Here is a 20,580-nt window from a genome sequence, read left to right as displayed (position 1 = left end):
TGGGTTTCAAAGATCGAATCATCTTCAAGAGGGTTCCTTCGGTCTGGATCCGGGTGCAGGTTCAGATCTGAACTGGTCTGGAGGATGTTATGTTATATATTTATAGATTCCCATCATTGCGTGTGCATCATGTGTTGGTGACTTCAGATGGAACGAATGACAATGCAAAAAGATAGATTTTCATTGATTTATTTTTTATTATATTAAGATTTTGTTTCTTCTTTGCAAAAAAAAATAAAAATAATCAACATTAACAATAAATATACATTCATTCACAATATAAAATTGTTTGGCTTGCGATGGAAACATTCAGGTGTACTTTGTACATTACAAAATACATAAGATGTAAACAACATTTTCTCCCTCCTCCTCCTCCTCCTCCTCCTCCCATCATTTCACCTCCACGAGCCTGAGTCTCTCTCCCCCCTCTGGCATCAGTTTAAAGGCATGACGTCACACAAAACACATTGATGCGCGAGTCTCACAAGCTATGAAGCCGCCACGTCTCACACTCGGGCTTCACAGAACAAGCAAAGCACCCATTTTTGGGCAGTTTTTTATTTTTTATTTTTTTGCAGTTCAAGCGGACTCGCGTGTCCAGTCTGTGTCCATGGAGACGGCGCTGCGCCAAAGCGCGTGGCCGCGGCGGCGGCGGCGCCCCCGGCGCCTCCAACACCTCCCGTGTGAGTTCGAGCGCAGCAGGCCGCGCAGGTCGCCTCTCAAGCTGCCGCTCCTTCACCTTTTCCAAAGATTTCATGAGTTTAAAGTCTCTCTGAGTTCTGCTTTAGCTGATCACGCATCTCTCCTTGTCCTTGCCCTGGCCGCCCCCTATGGCCTTCTCCTTGATATACATGAGGTCGCTGTGCACGCTGGGTCTCCGCGCGCACGGGGTCACCATGCCGAACGCCTCCCCAATGTCCTTCATCTTCTTGTTCTTCAGAGACTTCCTGTGCATCATGTCGCAGTACTGCACGGAGACCTTCCGGTGCAGGTCCGGGCTCATCTCGTGCGGCAGCTTCGCCAACGTGAACAGAGTCTGGAACATCTTATCCACGTTCTCGTTGCGCTTGGCGGAGATCTCGAAGTACGCGCACTTCTCGTCGCCGGCCACCAGCTGCTCGATCTCCTCCTGCTGCACCTCCCGGTAGAACTCCCGGTCGCCCTTGTTCCCGCAGATCACCAGAGGCACGTCGATGTTCTCCTTGATCTTGTTCTTCAGGCACGACTTGGTCTCGAAGATCTGCCGCTTGAGCCGCTGCACCTCCTGGAAGGAGTCCCGGTTGTCCAGGCTGAACACGAGGATGAACACGTCACCTGGAGGGAGAGAAGGACGCCGTTAGTTACCTCTGCTTGTACTTTGGATACATGAAAAGTGTGTTTTACTTCTAACCCTTCACAGTAAAAGGCGCTGGAGCACCGTGCAGCCGTGCGCTCTGCAGGACGCACGGCTCCACGGATCCATGCACGCTGGTGGATAAGTACCTGTGAGTATGGAGAGTCTCCTCATGGCGGGGAAAGGGTGGTTCCCTGATGTATCCAGTATGTCCAGCTGGTACACGTCCCCCTTGATGCTGTACAGTTTCCTGTGAAAGTCCTCGATGGTCGGGGTGTACTGCTCGTCGAACCTGCCGTTCAGGAAACGGGACACGATGGCGGTCTTCCCGACTTTGGTGGATCCCAGAATCACCATCCTGTAGCAGTTCTTGGCCGGGATGTCAAACTCGCTCTCGGATGGAGACATTTTCTTAATCATGGTGACGGTCTGTGTGCGTAAAAGGCGCTTTTTTTTGGTTCAGTGGAGACGCTCTCGTGAAGCTCTGCTGTGTGTGTGGTTTCTGAAGTCCGGAGTGGTGGAGCTGCGCTTTTTAAGCGCCACACCAGAGGAGCCCTCCTCCTCCTCCTCCTCCTCCCGCCCACGTCACGGCTCAGTGAGGAGGAACCTGAGAATTCATTGAGCGCTGGGAATCAGAGGGACCAATGGCTCGCCGGTGCGTCAGCCTGCTTTCTGGCGAAGAGGAGCGAGCTGGGAACCAAAAAACAGCATTGTGTAAGTAGAAGGCGGTGGGAGAGCAGACAAACATTAACTTCCACCAAGTGAATATTTTATTCTTCTGTTCCGGAATTTTAACCGGTTTGGCAACACAGTTAAAAAAAGCTTAAATATCAAACAGCAGCGGATGTGAGTTCCTCCAGACAAACTGTCCACTTTGACCCCAGTGACCTTTAAAGTCATTTGAAGTTTTCAGTTTATTCTCATGCATGTATAAAAAAAATAATACATATTTGTACTTCAAGATTTGGATCCATACAAGTACACAGTTACTCTTTCAGCCTTCAGTAGAGTGGCTGAGGACGGCTATGCTGCAGTTACTAAAGCGACCTCAAGGGGGCACTGTGGCTGCAATTTCACCTAGATGAGAATAGGCATGATTTACCTGAGGAAAGAGACTCACAATATGAGCAGTTTCCATCTCCTTGTTTAGTGGATTGCCTTCAAGAGCATTTATATAGATATAAATATTTTTCTGTAATGAATGAATTAACATTGAATGAAGGTGGAAGCGAAGCTGTTTTTAATATCTATTCAGTAGCGCTTCATAAAACTGAGTTTCTGTGAAGTGAAGGGGAGGGGCGCTATGAAATATTATAACACAACACAAATGAGCACGTTTTTTCATGTACTTAGGTTAGGATTAGTAAATTAAGTACGACTTCTATGTTAAAGTCTTGGCTTTTGCTTTTAGGATTACGGGGATGTGAACAGCAGTTACCTGGGTGAAAGTTGTGTTTGTACTACGTCAGCTGACAACCTCCTTTTTAATCCCGTCATAATTATTACGGCCACTTGACTATTTGTCCCACTGATCTTGTTTTTTCTCCGTCATGTCTTTGATTGGTGATTGGGGGAGGAACTAAAAAAAAAAGTACATTTCAATGATCCCCTGAGAGAAAAGCCCAGTTTTGTGAATCGGGTCTTTGTGTGTGTTTTCACACAGTGTAAATTAGTTGGATTGGAGGCGGCTTTATGAGCATTAACAGATCTGTGACGATCAAACGCATACCTACCCCCCCTCCCCCCCCAGTGTGACTGGCTCAGGGCCTTTCAAACTCTGGGCTAATCAATAAGTGTATTGTCCTTGTCTGCGGTGAATCAGGTTAACGAACTACAGCGTGCTTCACGGAGTCGCCGCCGGCAGCCTCAGTTCAACTTGAATGTCCTTTTTTTTCTCCCCTGCTTAGATAAACAAGCTGTGCACAGCGACCCGCCGTGTCCCATGACCGGCCTACCTGTATGGATGCATTGTTTTAATGAGTCATGGCGAGCTTTCTCCACTCTCCTATGTGTCAGAAGAGGCTTTCACTGGTGTATGAGTGGTGGAAATACGCCAATATCAAGCAAAATGGGTGATCAGATCCAAAACAAAGAGATGCAATGAAGGAGGCACCGGGAGGGGAATCACTGATGTCCAGATAGGATGAAAATCCCCCCACAGCCATCGTTTTCTTCCTTCTTCTTTGACCCATTTTTGGGAAACACAGAAAAACGATGAAAGCTGCAAGCGTGTGAAAACCGTGTTTGGCTGATAGACGATGACACGGCAAGGGTTGGCGGCGAGCTGCAGGAAACGCAGAGAGCGGAAAAACAAACAGTGCCGACGGCGAGCAAATACGAGATTCGCAACTTGTAACAGGCCGAGAGAAAAACACAGATCAGCCGTGGGAAATGTAGTTTGTGAAAAAAAAAAGAAATATTTCTTATAGTTTAAACTCAAATTATCAAGTTCAAATGCTAAAAAATCATGAGTTAAATAACTAGTAAATAACTGAACTTTGTGAGTTGAAGCAACATATAATCATAAGTTAAGTTAACAAGAGAAAGTACGTTTTATTTAAAGCATAATGTAACATAGTAAGTAATTCCCACTCATTCAAACAATAAATGGTGATTAATTAATTTATAAAACTTGCCTTCCTGAATTGAAATAAAGCTTTGATCAGAGTTGAGTTTACTCATATATTTAAGGCAGCGTTTGAACTTAAGTTTATAAGTTAAACCGACCTGAAATGTATTACAGTGATATAGACTCAGTTTGATCTGCTTCTAATCTGCCTCCTACACGACTGAACTGTAAACTTTATTTATTTACATAACGCCTTAGATAATGCTGAACTGAAAAGGTACGTTTTAAGGTTCTTTTTTAAAGGTATTGACGGATTGAGTCTAATCAGAGGCAGAAATAATGCTTCATTTCATTCACATCATATGAGTCACAGTCACATCTGGACACAGAACACACAGATTCTGCTTCACTGCAGTTCCAACTGCAGATCCAACCAGGTGACAAAACGTATCATTAACCTTCAAATAACTCAGTGATTCATTTCACATCGGCTTTCCGGTTTGGGAAAGGGAGTCTCAGGTTTTTGCCACCGTGCCAACCCGTTTAAAATTTGACTGAAACATTTTTTATTTTACTTTATTATTTTATTGTTTTATGTTGTCTGAAAGCAAAAAATATCCAACGATACTTTTTCGGGTAGAGTTGAGAAGATCGTCATCGTCTGTTGTGTCGCCAACCTGCAGACTTCCCCCCAAAAAGCAACCTTTAGTGTCTGTATGTGACATCTAACTATCATGTAAACGCGACGCACGACATTGGAAAATAGGCTCTGGGTTGAAAAAAAACCCAACAACCAATCATTACAGCTCAGCATCAGGTCACCAATATGCTGCAAATACATGTTCTCTTAACCAAACATGCAAATACCTGAATGCCACCTCAGTTATTCCACACTAGCTTAACTCCGTTATTCCAAGAAGACAACGTTCAGAAAGCATGTCAGGATTTCTTACTTGGATTCTGCAGCTCTGGTTTTTTAGCTATTTAGTTTCAGATGAAAAGCCGGCTGGCTGGAACACAGGTTTTCTTTTGTTCTTCTTCAGGCAGCAACAAGGTCAGAATAAACCTGATGAACCGTGCGTTCTGTTGTAGTGAGCCAACATTTATTTTGTCTAGACTTGAAAACGTGGAATAAAAAGGCATCGAGGGAGTCGATTCACGGTGACGCTGACCTAATGAGGACAGAAAACAGAAGTTTTAATGACAGAAAGGAAACAACCAGTCTGGATCATAGCACCTACAAACCTACATCATTTCTATTATCTGTTCAACTAGTAAACCTACAGATGTGTAAAAACCACTATCTGTAGTTTTACAGTTATACTTGTAGGTTGACAAGAACCAATCAGAGATTCTAAACCGTTCTAAATAGTTACATTAACCTCATAAACATGATCCATATGTAGAAATCAAACAAAGAGATACGCTCTACGGTGTAATTAGTTAGTAAGTTAGGTGGATTTTTTAAATTTTGAGTTTTCAATCTTTATGCTAAGCTAAGCTAATCGCCTCCTTGAACCTAACATACACACTGGTATCACAATCTCCTCATCGAACTCTTGCCAAATAGCAAATTAGGGTTTCTGACCTTCTTGAACACTTTTGGAAGTAAGAACCAAAGATTATGTTCATGTATTTGACAAATTATTGTACCATTTCTATTGTAATTAATGGATACAGACATTCACTACGACCTGATGTTCTTTGTCTTTGTCGACTTTTACTCCCGTTGTAAACACACAAAGAAAACATGCGTAGAGCCTCACATGACTTCACCTTGTACCTCAGCCAAAAAGCAACTTAATTCTGCTTCATGGACGAAGCTTAGACAATCCTTAGTTTGTATATTTATCAGGTCCTGATAAGCCCAAATAGCAAAGAGAAAATAAGAGCTCAGGTCTTAGGAGGTTAAGTGTCTCATGATGTCAACGATCATGGCTGCATTCCCGGGAACTGAAGGCGGGCGATGTGTCTGCATGCAGGTGTTGAGTGGAGATGTGAGATCAGTCAAGTATTTGGAGACTTAGCGGCCACATACAAACTGTCTGAAATCAGTCAGTGGGTAGAAATGTGTTTGGGTCTCCGGTCTCTGACGCAAATTACTCCTCGCTGCAGGAACAAGGAGGACACAGGAGAGTTCGAGACCACTTGCTGGATTCGCTGCTCTTCTGGGAATTTACATGATCGGGACAGAGAAGGCAACGTCTGATGGTTTACATGTCAAGCAATGTCAATCAGACTGGTATGTTCCTTTAAACCAATCAAATGAGTCATTTACCACAGAGATGAGCTGTCCTCACATCCCAGACTCCTTCAAAGAAAAACATAATAATGCAAGATGCTCCCACATACTTTCTGTAAAGAGGCACATATGCAAAAGTGCTGCCTTAAGTGCATCAATTAGGAGCCGTCAGACACTAATAGACCTTTTATTACATAAGAAACGTGTATTGTTGAGTTTGGAGAGGTTTGCATAGGTACAGTATAAAAGGGTTCATCATTCACAGTGAACAACGACGACGACGACGGCAGTGTTGAAGGTCATCTCACATTTGTGTTGACCTACATATTCATGTTTCTCGGGACAAAACTGCCGAGCTCAACTCTTTCATGACCCTCAACTCTCAACCCAAGATGATGTCACAGTTACAACGTGGAATCAAGCAACAGCAATTTCACGTCGGGTTTTCATCTGAGAGAATTCACTGAGAGCTTTGTGATGAAGTAGTTAAAAAAAGAACATTTCAGGAAATAAGCTAGCAGCTTCCCCGTGTTCTCACTCTTTGATAATATCTTATTAAGATCCAGAATAGCACATTGCCTGAAGGAAAACATGCTGCTTGTGCTGACACAGTAGACGATCTGGGGAGGAATGTTAACAGGACGGAGGTCATTAATATAACTCATCAAACACAGATGTAATTCCATCCAGTGACGATACCTCACAAGTCTGAAAAAGTGGACTAGAAGGTGGAGGGCGTCCTATTTCCTGTGTATTTGTGATATATACAGTAGAAATGTATCCTGCTTTAATTGATTAATGTGATTCATTTGACATCCTGGAAAATACCCTTAATTATTGCTAAGTGAATATTTCTTGTTGGACAACAGTCTATCATCAGTTGTGTGTAGCATGCCTGTAAACCTCATGGTGGCTGCATGGCTAAGCTAAGCTAATCATCTTCTAGTTCTAGTGGGAACAATTTCTCATCTAATTCAAAAGAAGAAAGAAAATAAGAATATCAAACTACTACTTTAACGTGTGACACAACCCAGAAAAACCAGCGAAACACAGAACCAAATCAACAAACGGAGCACGTGCGGGTGCAGCGTGGACATTTGAAACCAATCGAGAGGCGAATTAATGATCAACGCTGCTGCTGGTGAGTCCGTCTGTCGCTCCAGCCCGTCTGTCTGAATCCTCAGCCCAACCCGGATGCAGGAAGGACCTTGGAGGGGGATTACTCATGCTTTTGGCGCTGACTCCTCTCCTGGTAGATCTGTCCAGTGAACGGTCTGTAAATACAGCAGAACAAACATATAATGGGACAATAAAACAAGAGGCTAGAACACCGTACCAGTCCGTGCCAGGGCGGCGTTTCGTGTGTGTGTGTGTGTGTGGTGAAGCGTGAGGGAGTGCGTGAACGATAGGAGGATGTCTTGTGTCTCCACGTTGCACACGAGTGCACACGGTTTTACACGGTTGGATCCCAAATCAGACAATCAAGCTCGACCGGAGAACGGCAGCTCAGGTTCTTCATAAAAAAAATTAAAAAAGCGATTTTTCCGGAGCCCATCAAAACCATGAAATAAATCACGTCATGTTTAACCAGGAAAGCTGTTTCGGGGAAAAAACAAGTAAATTCCCCTCGAGCATTAATTCTTTTTTGAACCACAAAAGTTGTTTCATGTTCTCATGTGACAGGTTATTTCTTTATTACCGTGTCGGAGCGTTCGGTTCAGAAGTACAAGAACAATTCTCAATCGCTGCAGCAACATTTACACCCGCGCACTCATTCGCAGCGTGTTTATGTGTGACGTTTTCATAAAAGCATGCCTCCGACTTGGCCAAGGCCAACCTCTCTTTTACCTTTTTCACATCCAACAATACTTTTGAATGAAAAGCTGTCGGGCAGAGAAATCATGAAATAACCAAAACAACCTTTCGGGGCCCAACGAGCTCGGAAATGGGAGAGAGAGGCCTCATTAGATGCAATTTGCTGAATGGTATTTTGATTGGTCAGCACATACGGCGCTACTAATTGTATGTTTGCGGCGACCGTGTGCGTCTGCACGAAGCGTGTGGGTTTGATAAAGTAGGTCAGCCGGTCGTGATCCAATCAATCCGTCGGTTTTTCTCCCTTTGTCCTGATGCTATTACCCAGGTGAGCATATTATAGTGTTGTCGAGGTGACAAGGGTTTGTGTCTGCACTACCATTGCTGTGCACATTCAACTCACAAGCTGTTATGCTGCTATGTGACTGTTTGCCCACACATGCAATGCAAAAGGACAGATGTACTTCTATCTTTGTGAGGACCCTCATTGACAGAATGCACCTGAACCGTCACAACTAACCTAAACTTTAACCCAGACCTAAGTCTAACCTGAACCTGAACCGTCACAACTAACCTAAACTTTAACCCAGACCTAAGTCTAACCTGAACCTGAACCGTCACAACTAACCTAAACTTTAACCCAGACCTAAGTCTAACCTGAACCTGAACCGTCACAACTAACCTAAACTTTAACCCAGACTTAAGTCTAACCTGAACCTGAACCGTCACAACTAACATAAACTTTAACCCAGACCTAAGTCTAACCTGAACCTGAACCGTCACAACTAACCTAAACTTTAACCCAGACCTAAGTCTAACCTGAACCTGAACCGTCACAACTAACCTAAACTTTAACCCAGACCTAAGTCTAACCTGAACCTGAACCGTCACAACTAACCTAAACTTTAACCCAGACCTAAGTCTAACCTGAACCTGAACCGTCACAACTAACCTAAACTTTAACCCAGACCTAAGTCTAACCTGAACCTGAACCGTCACAACTAACCTAAACTTTAACCCAGACTTAAGTCTAACCTGAACCTGAACCGTCACAACTAACATAAACTTTAACCCAGACCTAAGTCTAACCTGAACCTGAACCGTCACAACTAACCTAAACTTTAACCCAGACCTAAGTCTAACCTGAACCTGAACCGTCACAACTAACCTAAACTTGAACCCAGACCTAGTCTAACCACCTTTGGGGATATTACGAAGACTTGCATTCATTTTCTGATTTAAGATGTACCCTTCCTGTAATCCTAACCTAACCATAAGTGAGTGCACAAGCCTCATTTGTGACTTGTGCAGTAGCAGCGAGTGTGTGCAGGTGTGCGTGTGCAGGTGTGTGTGCAGGTGTGTGTGTTTCTATAGGTGTCCATAAGTAGGTCGCTCCTAACGGGCTTATAGGTCTGAGGCATTTGTGGAAAATGTAAATAATCCAAATTTAACAACTGCACGATCATACGGTGTCCTCAGTGCATATTGGGGTGCATTCCAAACCTGTGTGCAGGTGACTTACCCCTCGAATCGTATCGCCACCTTGTAAACCACGGCGACGATGGCAGTCAGGACGAGACCGACAGGACTAGCACCACTTTAAACAGAAGGGGGGGGGGGGGGGGGGGTGAGACAGCTGTGTTATATATTGTGTGTACAAAACAGTGTGTAGATGATATATGTCCCTGTTCAGACCATCAATCTGTCCCTACCCAAAACATTTCCCCTCACATGTTTAATGCATGCTCCTTTTTTTACAAACACACTGACCTACATGATCAGAACCAGGCAGACACTAATGTGTCTTATCAAGAAAAAAAACACATCACAAAATCACAAAACCCAGTGGCACACACATGGTGGTAATTCAAAGGGCATGATCAACTAAAAACACAGAGTGCTGGTCTAAAAGCCCACTCGTGTAAGTAACAGAAGGTTATTATCTCAAATCACTGCAGACACACGCCGCGTGTGATGGGTTTAATATATTTACCACCTATTACTGTTCCTTACTTTGAGATGAAAGTGGAAAAAGAAAGAGATATGAAATGAATTGGACACAATGATACTGCCTGCTAAACTTGCTGATGAAGGTTATACAACTACCTGCCCTGACCTACTTAACGTGGCAGTAATGGACGAATCAGGATACATTAATAAATAAACGTAATGCTTTTTTAAGAACAGTTAGACAAATATATGAAAGGCATCACAACAAAAGGATATCTTCCTATGATTGAATTACAATATAATTCAAAGAACAACTTTTTCATGAATTTCTTAAACTTTATAGACTTAATCTGCACGTTTAAAAAGTATGGTATTTGTGTTTCATGACTCATTTCCTTTATTAACTATTTGCAGTGACTAAAGATCATTTTATTCCTATAGAAAAACTATGGCATCGTCTGCAAAAAACAACAGTATAAGACAGCAAATGAGTCTCAAAGGTCTCAAGGAGCTTCTGCCTGACGAAATCTGCTGTAATGAGGTTTGAAGGAGACTTTCCTCATGCATTTCCTCCTTAAGACCCAAAGAAAGGGGCGTCCTCACGCTCTCATTGGTCAAGAGGGTAAATGCACCAAGCTGCTCTCAATTCTTAATTAGGGAGCCTGTTCCTCCATCCGGTGCAACAGGTGATCTGAATTGTACCGTTAAGCAAAAATCTATTAGGAAAATGTAAAATGCCAGAACGTGGCAAACAATAAGGGACTGCTACATCGTGAACACACTTATTAGCACTAAAAAGTACAGCTGTGGCTGATGGGGACTTTATTAGCTTTGTAGGTAATTCATGAGAAAACGTTTAATCTCATGAACACTGTATGGACAAGACTGGGCAATATATTGATATTGTTATAGACTGTAGATATATTCAATGTTGGGTGAATATAACTATGGATGCGGAGAAAAATATAGTATTGAGTGAGCTGGCCTTTGAATGAGCTAGGAGATTCTTCTGACTTCGTCGGTCTTTAACTTTAAATCACACTGATTTAAATGTAAATACAGACAATATGTTTGCTTTTCTCCCCTGCAGGATAAACCAAAACCAGGCCAAGACATGTGAGGGGTTTGCAAGATTACTGGTTTCCAAAGATTACTTCTTACAATTTCCTGTGATCTTTCAAAAAAAAAGGTCAATATTCGGAGCTTCAGAAAACAGGACTGCAGCATGACGAGTCGGCGGCCCTCGTGTGTTCATCTCTATTTACCACTGACCCATATTACAAACCGTCATAATTACATGTGGCACATCCGGAAGTGGTCCGACTGTCAGCTTGCTTGTGCCAAAGTGGAACATAATTCCCGTTATTAGAGCAACGCCACACTCTCTGACCTAGAATCGAACCATTTTTGGGTTTTTATTCTTCTTCTGATTGAATTCCTCCTTGAGTTTCTCGAATTTTCACTGAATCTGTTTGCAAACTAACGTGTATCTGAATAAATGAATGCTTGTATTAAAGTTATGTCATTGTGTGCATCCATCTAGTTAGCCTGCATGCTGTTGTATGAATCTCCATCTATGCATATGACTGTGCACCATGTGTGTTCCCATAAGTGCCGTCTATGAATCAGGCCTGCAGATCTCAAATGTTGGCAGCTTACAAAACCAACTATTTGGACAAGAACATTGACCAGATGGACGTAGAGAAAAAAGAATCATAACCATTTGCTCATGAAGCAACATTTGAAGAGAAAAGGGCAGAAAAACATACTTGCAGACCCGAGGACTGAAAACACATTTGCATGTACAGCATGAGGCCTTCATTAGAGGGCCAGCGGGAACATGTAGGTCAGTGATATTAGGTTATATATTTAGGCTACTGTCTGATTTATTATTCATAAACCACACAGGAGAACGATACAAATACACATCAGACAGAAGCATCTTCCTATGAATGCAACATATTTATAAGAAAAATGGTCATGTCTTTTAATATCCGTGACATTCATTAACATTGTCTGTCATCTACACTCCCGGGGTAAAAGGTCGGACAACCCGACGATCTTTAGGTTTGATCGTCCGCTCACGTATTCCCCCCGCCTTGTTAGAGGAGAATATAAAGATCACGGGTCATGTTTAGTAAGACAATCTATAATAATTGGAATAACCTTTGAACAAATGATGTCCACGGAGAGACAGCTGGGGTACGACTACAACTTCCAATTTATTATGAAAGCGGTGACATATAGGTTGAAATATACGGAAGCAAAACAATTAAGGGAAAGTCAAGCTACAGTGTGATCCATTAAGGGAGTCTTAATGGCGATGAACAGCACTTACACTTCTTGAATCATCCTCCCTGTGGAGGGAAGTTAGAGCAGTTAGATAGAAGGTCAGAAAAACAACATGTGGAGGTGTTGAAGATGTTAATACAGAGATGCACAGGAAATCTCTTAAAACAGCAGCAAATAAAAAGGAAGTCATTTAAAACATATTTCTTTTTCTTGGTGTTGCCTGACAAGGTTTTGTCACTAATATAAAAAAATCTCTAAATATATAAAATAGTCATTAATTAACCTCTGACCTCCCCTCTCCTCTTCTCTCACCATAACTGACATTTGATTTTAACATAAGGGTGGGAAATTAATCAGAAACTGATTATTGGTCGCTGCCATCTTTATTTATTGTTTATTGCAACCAAAATGTTACAATTCACTTTCATGGATAAAAACACTCTGTGGAAGGTGTTAAAATGTCTATATATATTTACATAGGCCTATATATATATATATGGCTTTCTGATTTGCTGCACTGCTTTGAAGTTAAAGGAAAACACCACCGCATTTCCATACTGGACTATGTTCTGCTCTGATGTTAGACGAGGTGATACATACCTCCCTCTCCTCTGTGCGTGCACTCAATGGCTCTTGCGCGCACTCCGCGCAGCGCTAATTTGCTAGCATGTAGCTTGTCCCAGTATATTCCTTAGGATCCAAAGGGGGGTGAAGTTAGAAGCGACCAAGCACTTCCACGTTGTCCCTATTTAAATACGGTTACGTGAGTAGTTACACGACCCAAGTTTGGTTACACAAAATGAAACATGCCAATTTTTCTAAGCGGATAACAAGGATAACTATATAGTATGGCGGAATAACAACTGGAAGCACTTCGACGTCGGCGCAGTAATATCATCACTCAAAACATGACGGGACTATATACCTTCTGCTTGTTTTCACAACCCTGTACGATGCACGTTATAACCATGATGTTTGATTGTTCACAAACTATCTTACTACAACCTGATGCTTCCTCAACTGTGCACAAACTACTACAGGTAGTGCAGGCGACGGCGTGCAGGTCACGTAGGTTCTATTGACGGAAGTAAGAGGGGGAGCGGAGTGATGATATTACTGCGCCGACGTCGAAGTGCTTCCAGTTGTTATTCCGCCATACTATATAGTTATCCTTGTTATCCGCTTAGAAAAATTGGCATGTTTCATTTTGTGTAACCAAACTTGGGTCGTGTAACTACTCACGTAACCGTATTTAAATAGGGACAACGTGGAAGTGCTTGGTCGCTTCTAACTTCACCCCCCTTTGGATCCTAAGGAATATGCTGGGACAAGCTACATGCTAGCAAATTAGCGCTGCGCGGAGTGCGCGCAAGAGCCATTGAGTGCACGCACAGAGGAGAGGGAGGTATGTATCACCTCGTCTAAGATCAGAGCAGAACATAGTTCAGTATGGAAATGCGGTGGTGTTTTCCTTTAAAGACCTTAAAGGGACAGTTCACCCCGAGATACATATCCATAATCTGCTTTCCTATAACACAATTACGTGGATGTCAAGCTGCCAGGAGAACATGTGACATGTATCCTCCTCTCACTCCTCACTTTCTGAAAAAGGGGTCAAAGTTCATCAGATTTGAGCTTCCATCTCATTTACCGGCAGCACGTGCGGAGCTGGTTTCCATGTAATAGTCTGGCCCCGTGTGTATTAGCTAACCCTCCTCTCCAGGTCACACGGAGAGAAGCCACTAAGTGGCCCTAATGAGTGGGTGAGAGTGTCTGGCACAGCCAGCGTGAAAACCCCCTCCCCCCGCCGACCTCCTGTTCTCACTTTCACCGCTACGAGTGCGTTCTTTGTGTGTCTGAGAATTTTTCCGAGGCCCATCGGGATCACACAAGTCCTCGACGAGTCCCACTGAAGCACGTCCTCGACGGCTGGATCGGCATATCGTAACGTATCTGCAGGTCGTATAGATCAGAGATGAGATGAGAGCGGACGAGGACGACTAAAGGCCCCTTTGCGGTGGGTTTCACTCGACCTTGCTCAGAAATACCCATCTTCAAGCCTTCATCCTGCCCTCACACACACACCTGTAGTTACATGACTTCATCTTACAGGTATAGACATATAGACATATAAAGTAAAAGGCACCCTCTGCAGGGTTCAAACCAGCCATGATTCTGACCCCTGTTGTCAAGGTTGGAAATTAACCGTCAATTATGCTTTTGTCGGTATTTATTTTGTTGATATACTTTTATTTTGAAAGTCTGCGGAGCCTCTGAAACGAAACTCTGTTCTGTGTTCACTTGTTGCACACTGAATGACACTGAAGTCTGTCCAAGTCTAAGAAGCTCAACTTTTTGGTCAGTGGAAGAAGAAACAGCACTGATTTGTTCTAGTTTTGGTCTCCACCAGTTCCTCAGGGAATTATCTGTTCTTTTTAGCACTTCACTCCGTTCACTAGCAAGTTGCTAACACTGTAACACATGAGACAGTAGCTGTAATGTGAATAACAATATGAGACTGAAGTTATGAAAAACAAACCCAAAAAAACAAGCCGAAAACTGCTATGAAGCTTCAAAGAACTCAAATGTACAAGTCAGGTGACAACTCTGTAGTGAACCCTTTCACATACAAGCTATCCGTTGTCAGTATGAAATGATTGATTCTCATGGTTTTACGTGCGATTTGTGCAAAAAGCTCAGGAACAAAAATGCATTTTGGTTTGTAAATGCATTCAAAGTGGAGTTAGAGCAAAACAAAATGCATTTATCTTAAAACACCCAAAACGTGTCCTTGGGTCCCTTGAAAGGCACTATATAAATTCTATTTATTATTATTCTGAAAAAAGAGAGAAACCTGAGGTCATATATGGAAGCAGTGGAGATGGAGATGGAGACGGAGATGAGCAAGCTTTTCTGTTCCTGTTGATTGTTGAAGGCAGAGGGATGGAGGGCACGTAGAGGCCGAGTCTGCTGCTGAATCTCAAATGACTACAAAAAGCAGGAAAAGAGGAACGCTTCCACAGAACAAGGAAGGAAACACAGAGGGCCAAAAGCTTTTATCGTCAGGCGGCTCGTCAACCCCCGGAGCGCTCGCCTAGCAACAAGGCATGGCGGGCTCCGGGAGTCACAGTCGCCATGGAGACGAGGCACACGTAAAAAGTTTGAACCTCCTTACCTTTTTCAAGAGGGAAGTGATTTGCAACTCATAGAAAATAACATTTTACATTTTGCAGTCTTTCTATCTGCTTTCTGCACGACCTCCCTTTATGAAGAACGTTTCATTTGACGTACATCAGCAGGCGGAGGGAGATTTTTATCTCTTTATTTTTAATGTTTTTGTGCGTTGTCCGACTCCTCGGGGAACGATAACGTGTTGGAATTCATTACACGACTCCAGAGACATTTTTACCTCAGATGCAATCGTGAAAGTGACCTCACCTCCTGTCTAGTCACACACACACACACACACACACACACACACACACACACACACACACACACACACACACACACACACACACACACACACACACACACACACACACACACACACACACACACACACACACACACACACACACACACACACACACACTTACATGAGAGCCAGGCCGAGGTAGTTGGCGGTGCTGCCCCAGTACATTGGGTTCTCTGTGATGTTGAAGGGGAAGCCCGTCACCTTCTCATCCATCAGGATACCGAAGTAATCACCTGGAAAACAAACACACAGATGCTGCTGTCACATGACTCAAAACCTGTCTATTTTCTATTATTGAGGTGTATCCCAGCATGCACTGGGGCGACTATCAGACACATCTCCAGAGGTGCGACGGTTCTTTAAATCCGTCTCCAGGCACCACGATATCAACGAGCACAGAAACTGGTGGACTGCTCACTGTTGCTATGGTTACAATGTTGTTAGGATTTTCTAGTCTACTTGTCAATCGTTTTGTTGGACACGTTTCTGAGAAAGCAGCAGCAGTAGAGCCTGAGATCAGACGGAGGAGGCGCTGCCAGGGAACACAACTTGGCCGCCGCTCCGTCACCCGGCCGCCGCTCCGTCGCCCGGCTGCTACTGTTGTCAACAATGTGACCACGTGGATATACTATATGACCTCATGTGAAAGCTCCGGATGGAATGTTTTAGTATTGAAATCTCATTCTTTAGAAAAAATATAAATTGCGATGATATCATTTAGATTTTTTTCAAAAGAGGATAAAACCGTTTTTTTTTAACATTATATGTCTTGAAACAGTATTTTAGCTTCAAGCCTCTGAGTTGGTGTTCCTCATCACCGGCGTGTGACTGTTGCTAGGATACCTGCTGTCAACTTGTGCAGTGTGCTGCTGACTGGATAACCATCATACCATTATTATAGTGTAGTATTAAGAAGGCTGTCATCCGGACTTGCTGCCCAGCGTTATTAAAGAGACTTCTAGAAAACGCAAACTGCAGACCGAGTCAATCATTATTGATTTTAGGGCCCGACGTGAATGTGTGTGCAGTGAGGTGAGGTGTGTGCGGTGAGGTGAGGTGTGTGCAGTGAGGTGAGGTGTGTGCAGTGAGGTGAGGTGTGTGCAGTGAGGTGAGGTGTGTGCAGTGAGGTGAGACACGCAGAAGCAAAACCGGAAGATGGAAAAACGGGTTTGTGCAAGGCCAGCAATTTTTTCATTCAAATGACTAGAAGCAATAAATGATCCAGTTCTTCTAAACATTGTCTAGCTATCCTCAACCGCTGGACCCGAACCCACTGGAGGGCCTCACAGCACCGTCTAGTGGCCTCCGGAGGTACTGCCAAATATTTGGATTCATTTATAAAACATTGTTTAACAAATTCACATAAATAAAAATCAAACAAACATAGTAACGCAAAAAGATGTAACGCAACTCATGACACGTCAACAGGTAGAGACAGCTGATTGCTAGATAACGTTCCCTCCGATGCAGTGACACAGAATGGATCTGTTTTTTAAATATTAAAGTGATATGGGAGACAATCCTGCTCCAGTGAGAGGAAACACGACCCTGACTTCATTCAAAATCATGGTCAATTACCACTAAATGTTTCCATGTGAATGTAATCTCCCCTCCATCTTCAGCGAATACAACGTATCACCAACCCATCGTGCTAATGTTTGAGGATTTTATTGCTTCCATCTAATCAGAACGTGTCATCCTGCCAGCAGCTTGATAAAAGAAAAACATTCCGTTTATTGTTGTTTATAGTAAGGTTACGTCACCCAATAAAGCAAGGCAGGCTGAAGGATTTATCAGTCATTGTGTAAAGCGTGTTATATAACGATGGCCAAAGATGTAACATCCCAAAACATGTGAATTAGAATGGCTGTGTTTGCATAACAGGGTGCTTCATATTGTTCTCTGACCAGATGGAGTCTGACATTTCATTACCCGGATCCCCTCACTGGCCTCTCAGGGAGTTAACATGTAATATTTACCCTCATTAATAAAGAATACATGTCACCTTCTCTTTGCCTTTCCGGATGATGTGATGTCTGGGAGCGGCTGATTTAACGTCAATAAAAACCTCTGTTAAACGGTGTAAAGGGAATGCATGGTTCTTTAACCGGAGCAAGTATCGAGAATTTATGGATCCCGAAGGACTTTGTGAATTGTTTCCATATTTTTTAAAGAATTAATCACAATGTTTATTTGTAGTTTGCTTCTGAATGTCAGGCTAGAGCATAATATGGTAATGAGCTGTTTTTACAAGTCTCTCTTTGATCTAATACTAAAACTGAAAGGTTGGCAGACCAAGTCCTCCCCTCTGGTCAGGTCTCTGGTTTTGCATAATATAATATGAAATATCAAATTTAACAGAGACTACAACCTGTGGGAGATAAAGGGGTATGACTTCGACTAGCAAAGGCGTTTCCTCTGTCATTTAAGGGAGAACATTTTAACAAATGCAGATTATTGCTGAAAATCACTGATGTTCAAAGTTTTACCTTCTCTGACCTGGAATAATAATCCCGTCAGAACAAGAGCAGAGGCTCATTTTTGTGTTCTACCCCCATAAACCCACTTGTTCTCAAGGATTATGGTCAATGCACAGCTGTACGAATAAACAGGGAGTCTCTCACATGTATTCATGTTTTTGTCTATTTACTTTAAAGCCAGAAACGTTGCCAAACTCACTGAAGACATCAAGAACTGAGGAGTCGTCAGACAGAAACAGTAACATGTCATCTGCATAATGACGCATCATACCTTATTGTCCAGCCTTGCCCTTGTAATACCCTTAATATATTTATTGCTCATTTTTGTCATAGTTACTCATGATATACAAAGATTAAATTGGGAATCAATTGATTTCATAATTTCATAAAGAATCTGGTCCAGGGGGCTTTTTCCACATAGCACACTCTATGTATGTCTTCTTTAGTTGTAAATGGAGACTCTACTCAGCTGCTGTCACATGGTCCATGTGAGGGATCTCAACACTTTGGAGAAATTATGTAATTAAACGTAATTCAACCCTTTTTTGTAGTTTTTTGTATGCTAGTAGGTCAAATTAAGAAATTCATCCTCCGTGGTGTTTTTTCAGTTTCTTTAACCTTTAAAGTTGGTTAAAGAGTTCTGTTTTGGCTGCTTGTATCTATAGAAAAATAACTGAAGGACAAACTGAATCTCATCTTTAAAAAAAAAAAGCTGCAAAAATCCGCTTGCAGCGATGTCAGCCGTCCGTTTCCTTAAGGCTACGATTTACTGGAGCAAGGTCATCTGAGTCACGCATTAGTCATGAAAGGCCCGGTAGTTGTTTTTTACGAGCAACAGTTTGTTTTTTCCATCCGGCTGGTTTTGTCTAATTATCTATATTATGCCCGAATAATACGGGATGTCAAACAAAGGGTGTGTGGCTACTTTTGCAGGGTTTTTAGCGAAGGTTTATTTTTCAAATTAAATATTGTGGGCAGCTGAAACGACTCTGTAACCCAAGCACTACTATTGTTTGCTATGTAATAAGTTCCCCAGGTATTGTGAATACATAATCGCGTGTATACATACACACACACACACACACACACACACACACACACACACACACACACACACACACACACACACACACACACACACACACACACACACACACACACACACACACACACACACACACACACACACACACACAGCAGGTAATGCTCACTTGTTGAATTACGCATGTGGTGCTGCTGGCCCTGTTCTCCGTCAAAGGGAGCCAGTTAATGCAAGTTGTATAACAATTTTTATTATGTATGCTCATTTAAGCAACACAGGTGGTGGTGTGCGTGTGTGTGTGTGTGTGTGTGTGTGTGTGTGTGTGTGTGTGTGTGTGTGTGTGTGGGGATGATAAAGTGATTATATAAACAAATGTGTTTGGTTCTTTTGAATAGAAAACCAGCACAACTGGCCGTCAGAACAATGTGCTAACCTCATTTCTGACCTAGCGGCTACCCATTCATTTGAAAGCCAAGCATAACATTGTGACCGTTGTTTCATCGAGGACAACCTGGATTTACCAAAGAGCAGTGATAGCACTGTGGCAGCACCGAGGTGAGAGGAGTGGCTCTGTGGTGAGGAGGGTTGTGACATCCTGGAGCCGGCTCGGCCGATACATTAATACTGTCGCTGTAATGTGATTGTGCTTTTCTAACCTCGTCCCATTGCTTTTGATCATCAGGTCACAGTGACTCAAAGGGCTTAATATAGAGTGAATAAGACACATCAAATTACAAGCACACACCCACAGGCCATGTGTGTGTTTGTGTTTGTGGATGTCCTCGGAAGGTGGACATGGAAAGGAAACTCGGTCGAGGTGAGGAGGCAGATGCTGGGGTCCTCCACCTTCTCCAAAGTCACATTCAAGCACTTTCCAAGCACTTCCAGGTGCATTTCCATGCTTTTCCAGCCCCTTCCAGCTGTGGTAAACTCCATATTTGTACCAATCCAATGGTCAGTATTCAGTCTACTTATTATGTCACTTGTTCATCACATTAAATGAGATGTTATTGTCCTCTAAACAACCAACATGATGTTTGGAGACAGCTTTTTACAGAAGGACCACAAATGAAAGGAAAACTAATTCCACTAACAGATCCACAGAAATATAATCAACTATTTTCATCATCTGTTCATCATCAAAAGTCATTTTTCATAAAGAAATGTCAGAAAATGCTGTTTTCAGTCCCTCAAATATGGAGATCTTCTTTTCTTTTTCCAAACCTTGAAAAAACCACACTAAAGTTCATTCATACAATTTCAAGGATTTCCAGCACCTGTACCAACCCTGCAGAGATCATCCTCCCAGACAAACACACACCTTTAGACGGAGTAAAATGTTTACTAACTTACTGTCAGAACTAAGACATTATTAAAAA

General features: G+C 42.7%; 2 protein-coding genes across 2 annotated transcripts in view; both read right to left on the bottom strand.

The window, feature by feature from the left end:
- Positions 1-205: 205 nt before the first annotated feature.
- Positions 206-1,852, bottom strand: rasd1 (RAS, dexamethasone-induced 1). Its single transcript, XM_084039906.1, has 2 exons — positions 1,483-1,852; positions 206-1,314 (listed from the first exon to the last, which is right to left on the bottom strand). Exons 1-2 carry the CDS (start codon positions 1,751-1,753, stop codon positions 785-787), a joined length of 801 nt encoding a protein of 266 aa, XP_083896032.1. The 5' UTR covers positions 1,754-1,852; the 3' UTR covers positions 206-784.
- A 5,044-nt stretch (positions 1,853-6,896) lies between these two features.
- pemt (phosphatidylethanolamine N-methyltransferase) overlaps positions 6,897-20,580 on the bottom strand; it is a 34,632-nt gene continuing 20,948 nt past the window's right edge. The window contains exons 5-7 of the mRNA XM_084040441.1: positions 15,801-15,912; positions 9,482-9,556; positions 6,897-7,418 (exon numbers count right to left, since the gene is read on the bottom strand). Of these exons, the coding sequence (XP_083896567.1) occupies positions 7,364-7,418; positions 9,482-9,556; positions 15,801-15,912 (242 nt within the window). The 3' untranslated portion in view covers positions 6,897-7,363. The remainder of the gene's footprint in view (positions 7,419-9,481; positions 9,557-15,800; positions 15,913-20,580) is intronic.

The sequence above is a fragment of the Eutrigla gurnardus genome (genome assembly GCF_963514095.1).
Source record: "Eutrigla gurnardus genome assembly, chromosome: 22".
NCBI classification, from domain to species: domain Eukaryota; kingdom Metazoa; phylum Chordata; class Actinopteri; order Perciformes; family Triglidae; genus Eutrigla; species Eutrigla gurnardus.
This window is presented reverse-complemented; position numbering and strand designations above follow the sequence as displayed.

Excerpts from the sequence above, each read along its gene's own strand:
- rasd1 (XM_084039906.1), bottom strand. The coding sequence starts at position 1,753 with ATGATTAAGAAAATGTCTCCATCCGAGAGCGAGTTTGACATCCCGGCC. Across the intron at positions 1,315-1,482 it reads GAGACTCTCCATACTCACAG|GTGACGTGTTCATCCTCGTG; the intron begins GTACTTATCCAC and ends CTCTCCCTCCAG.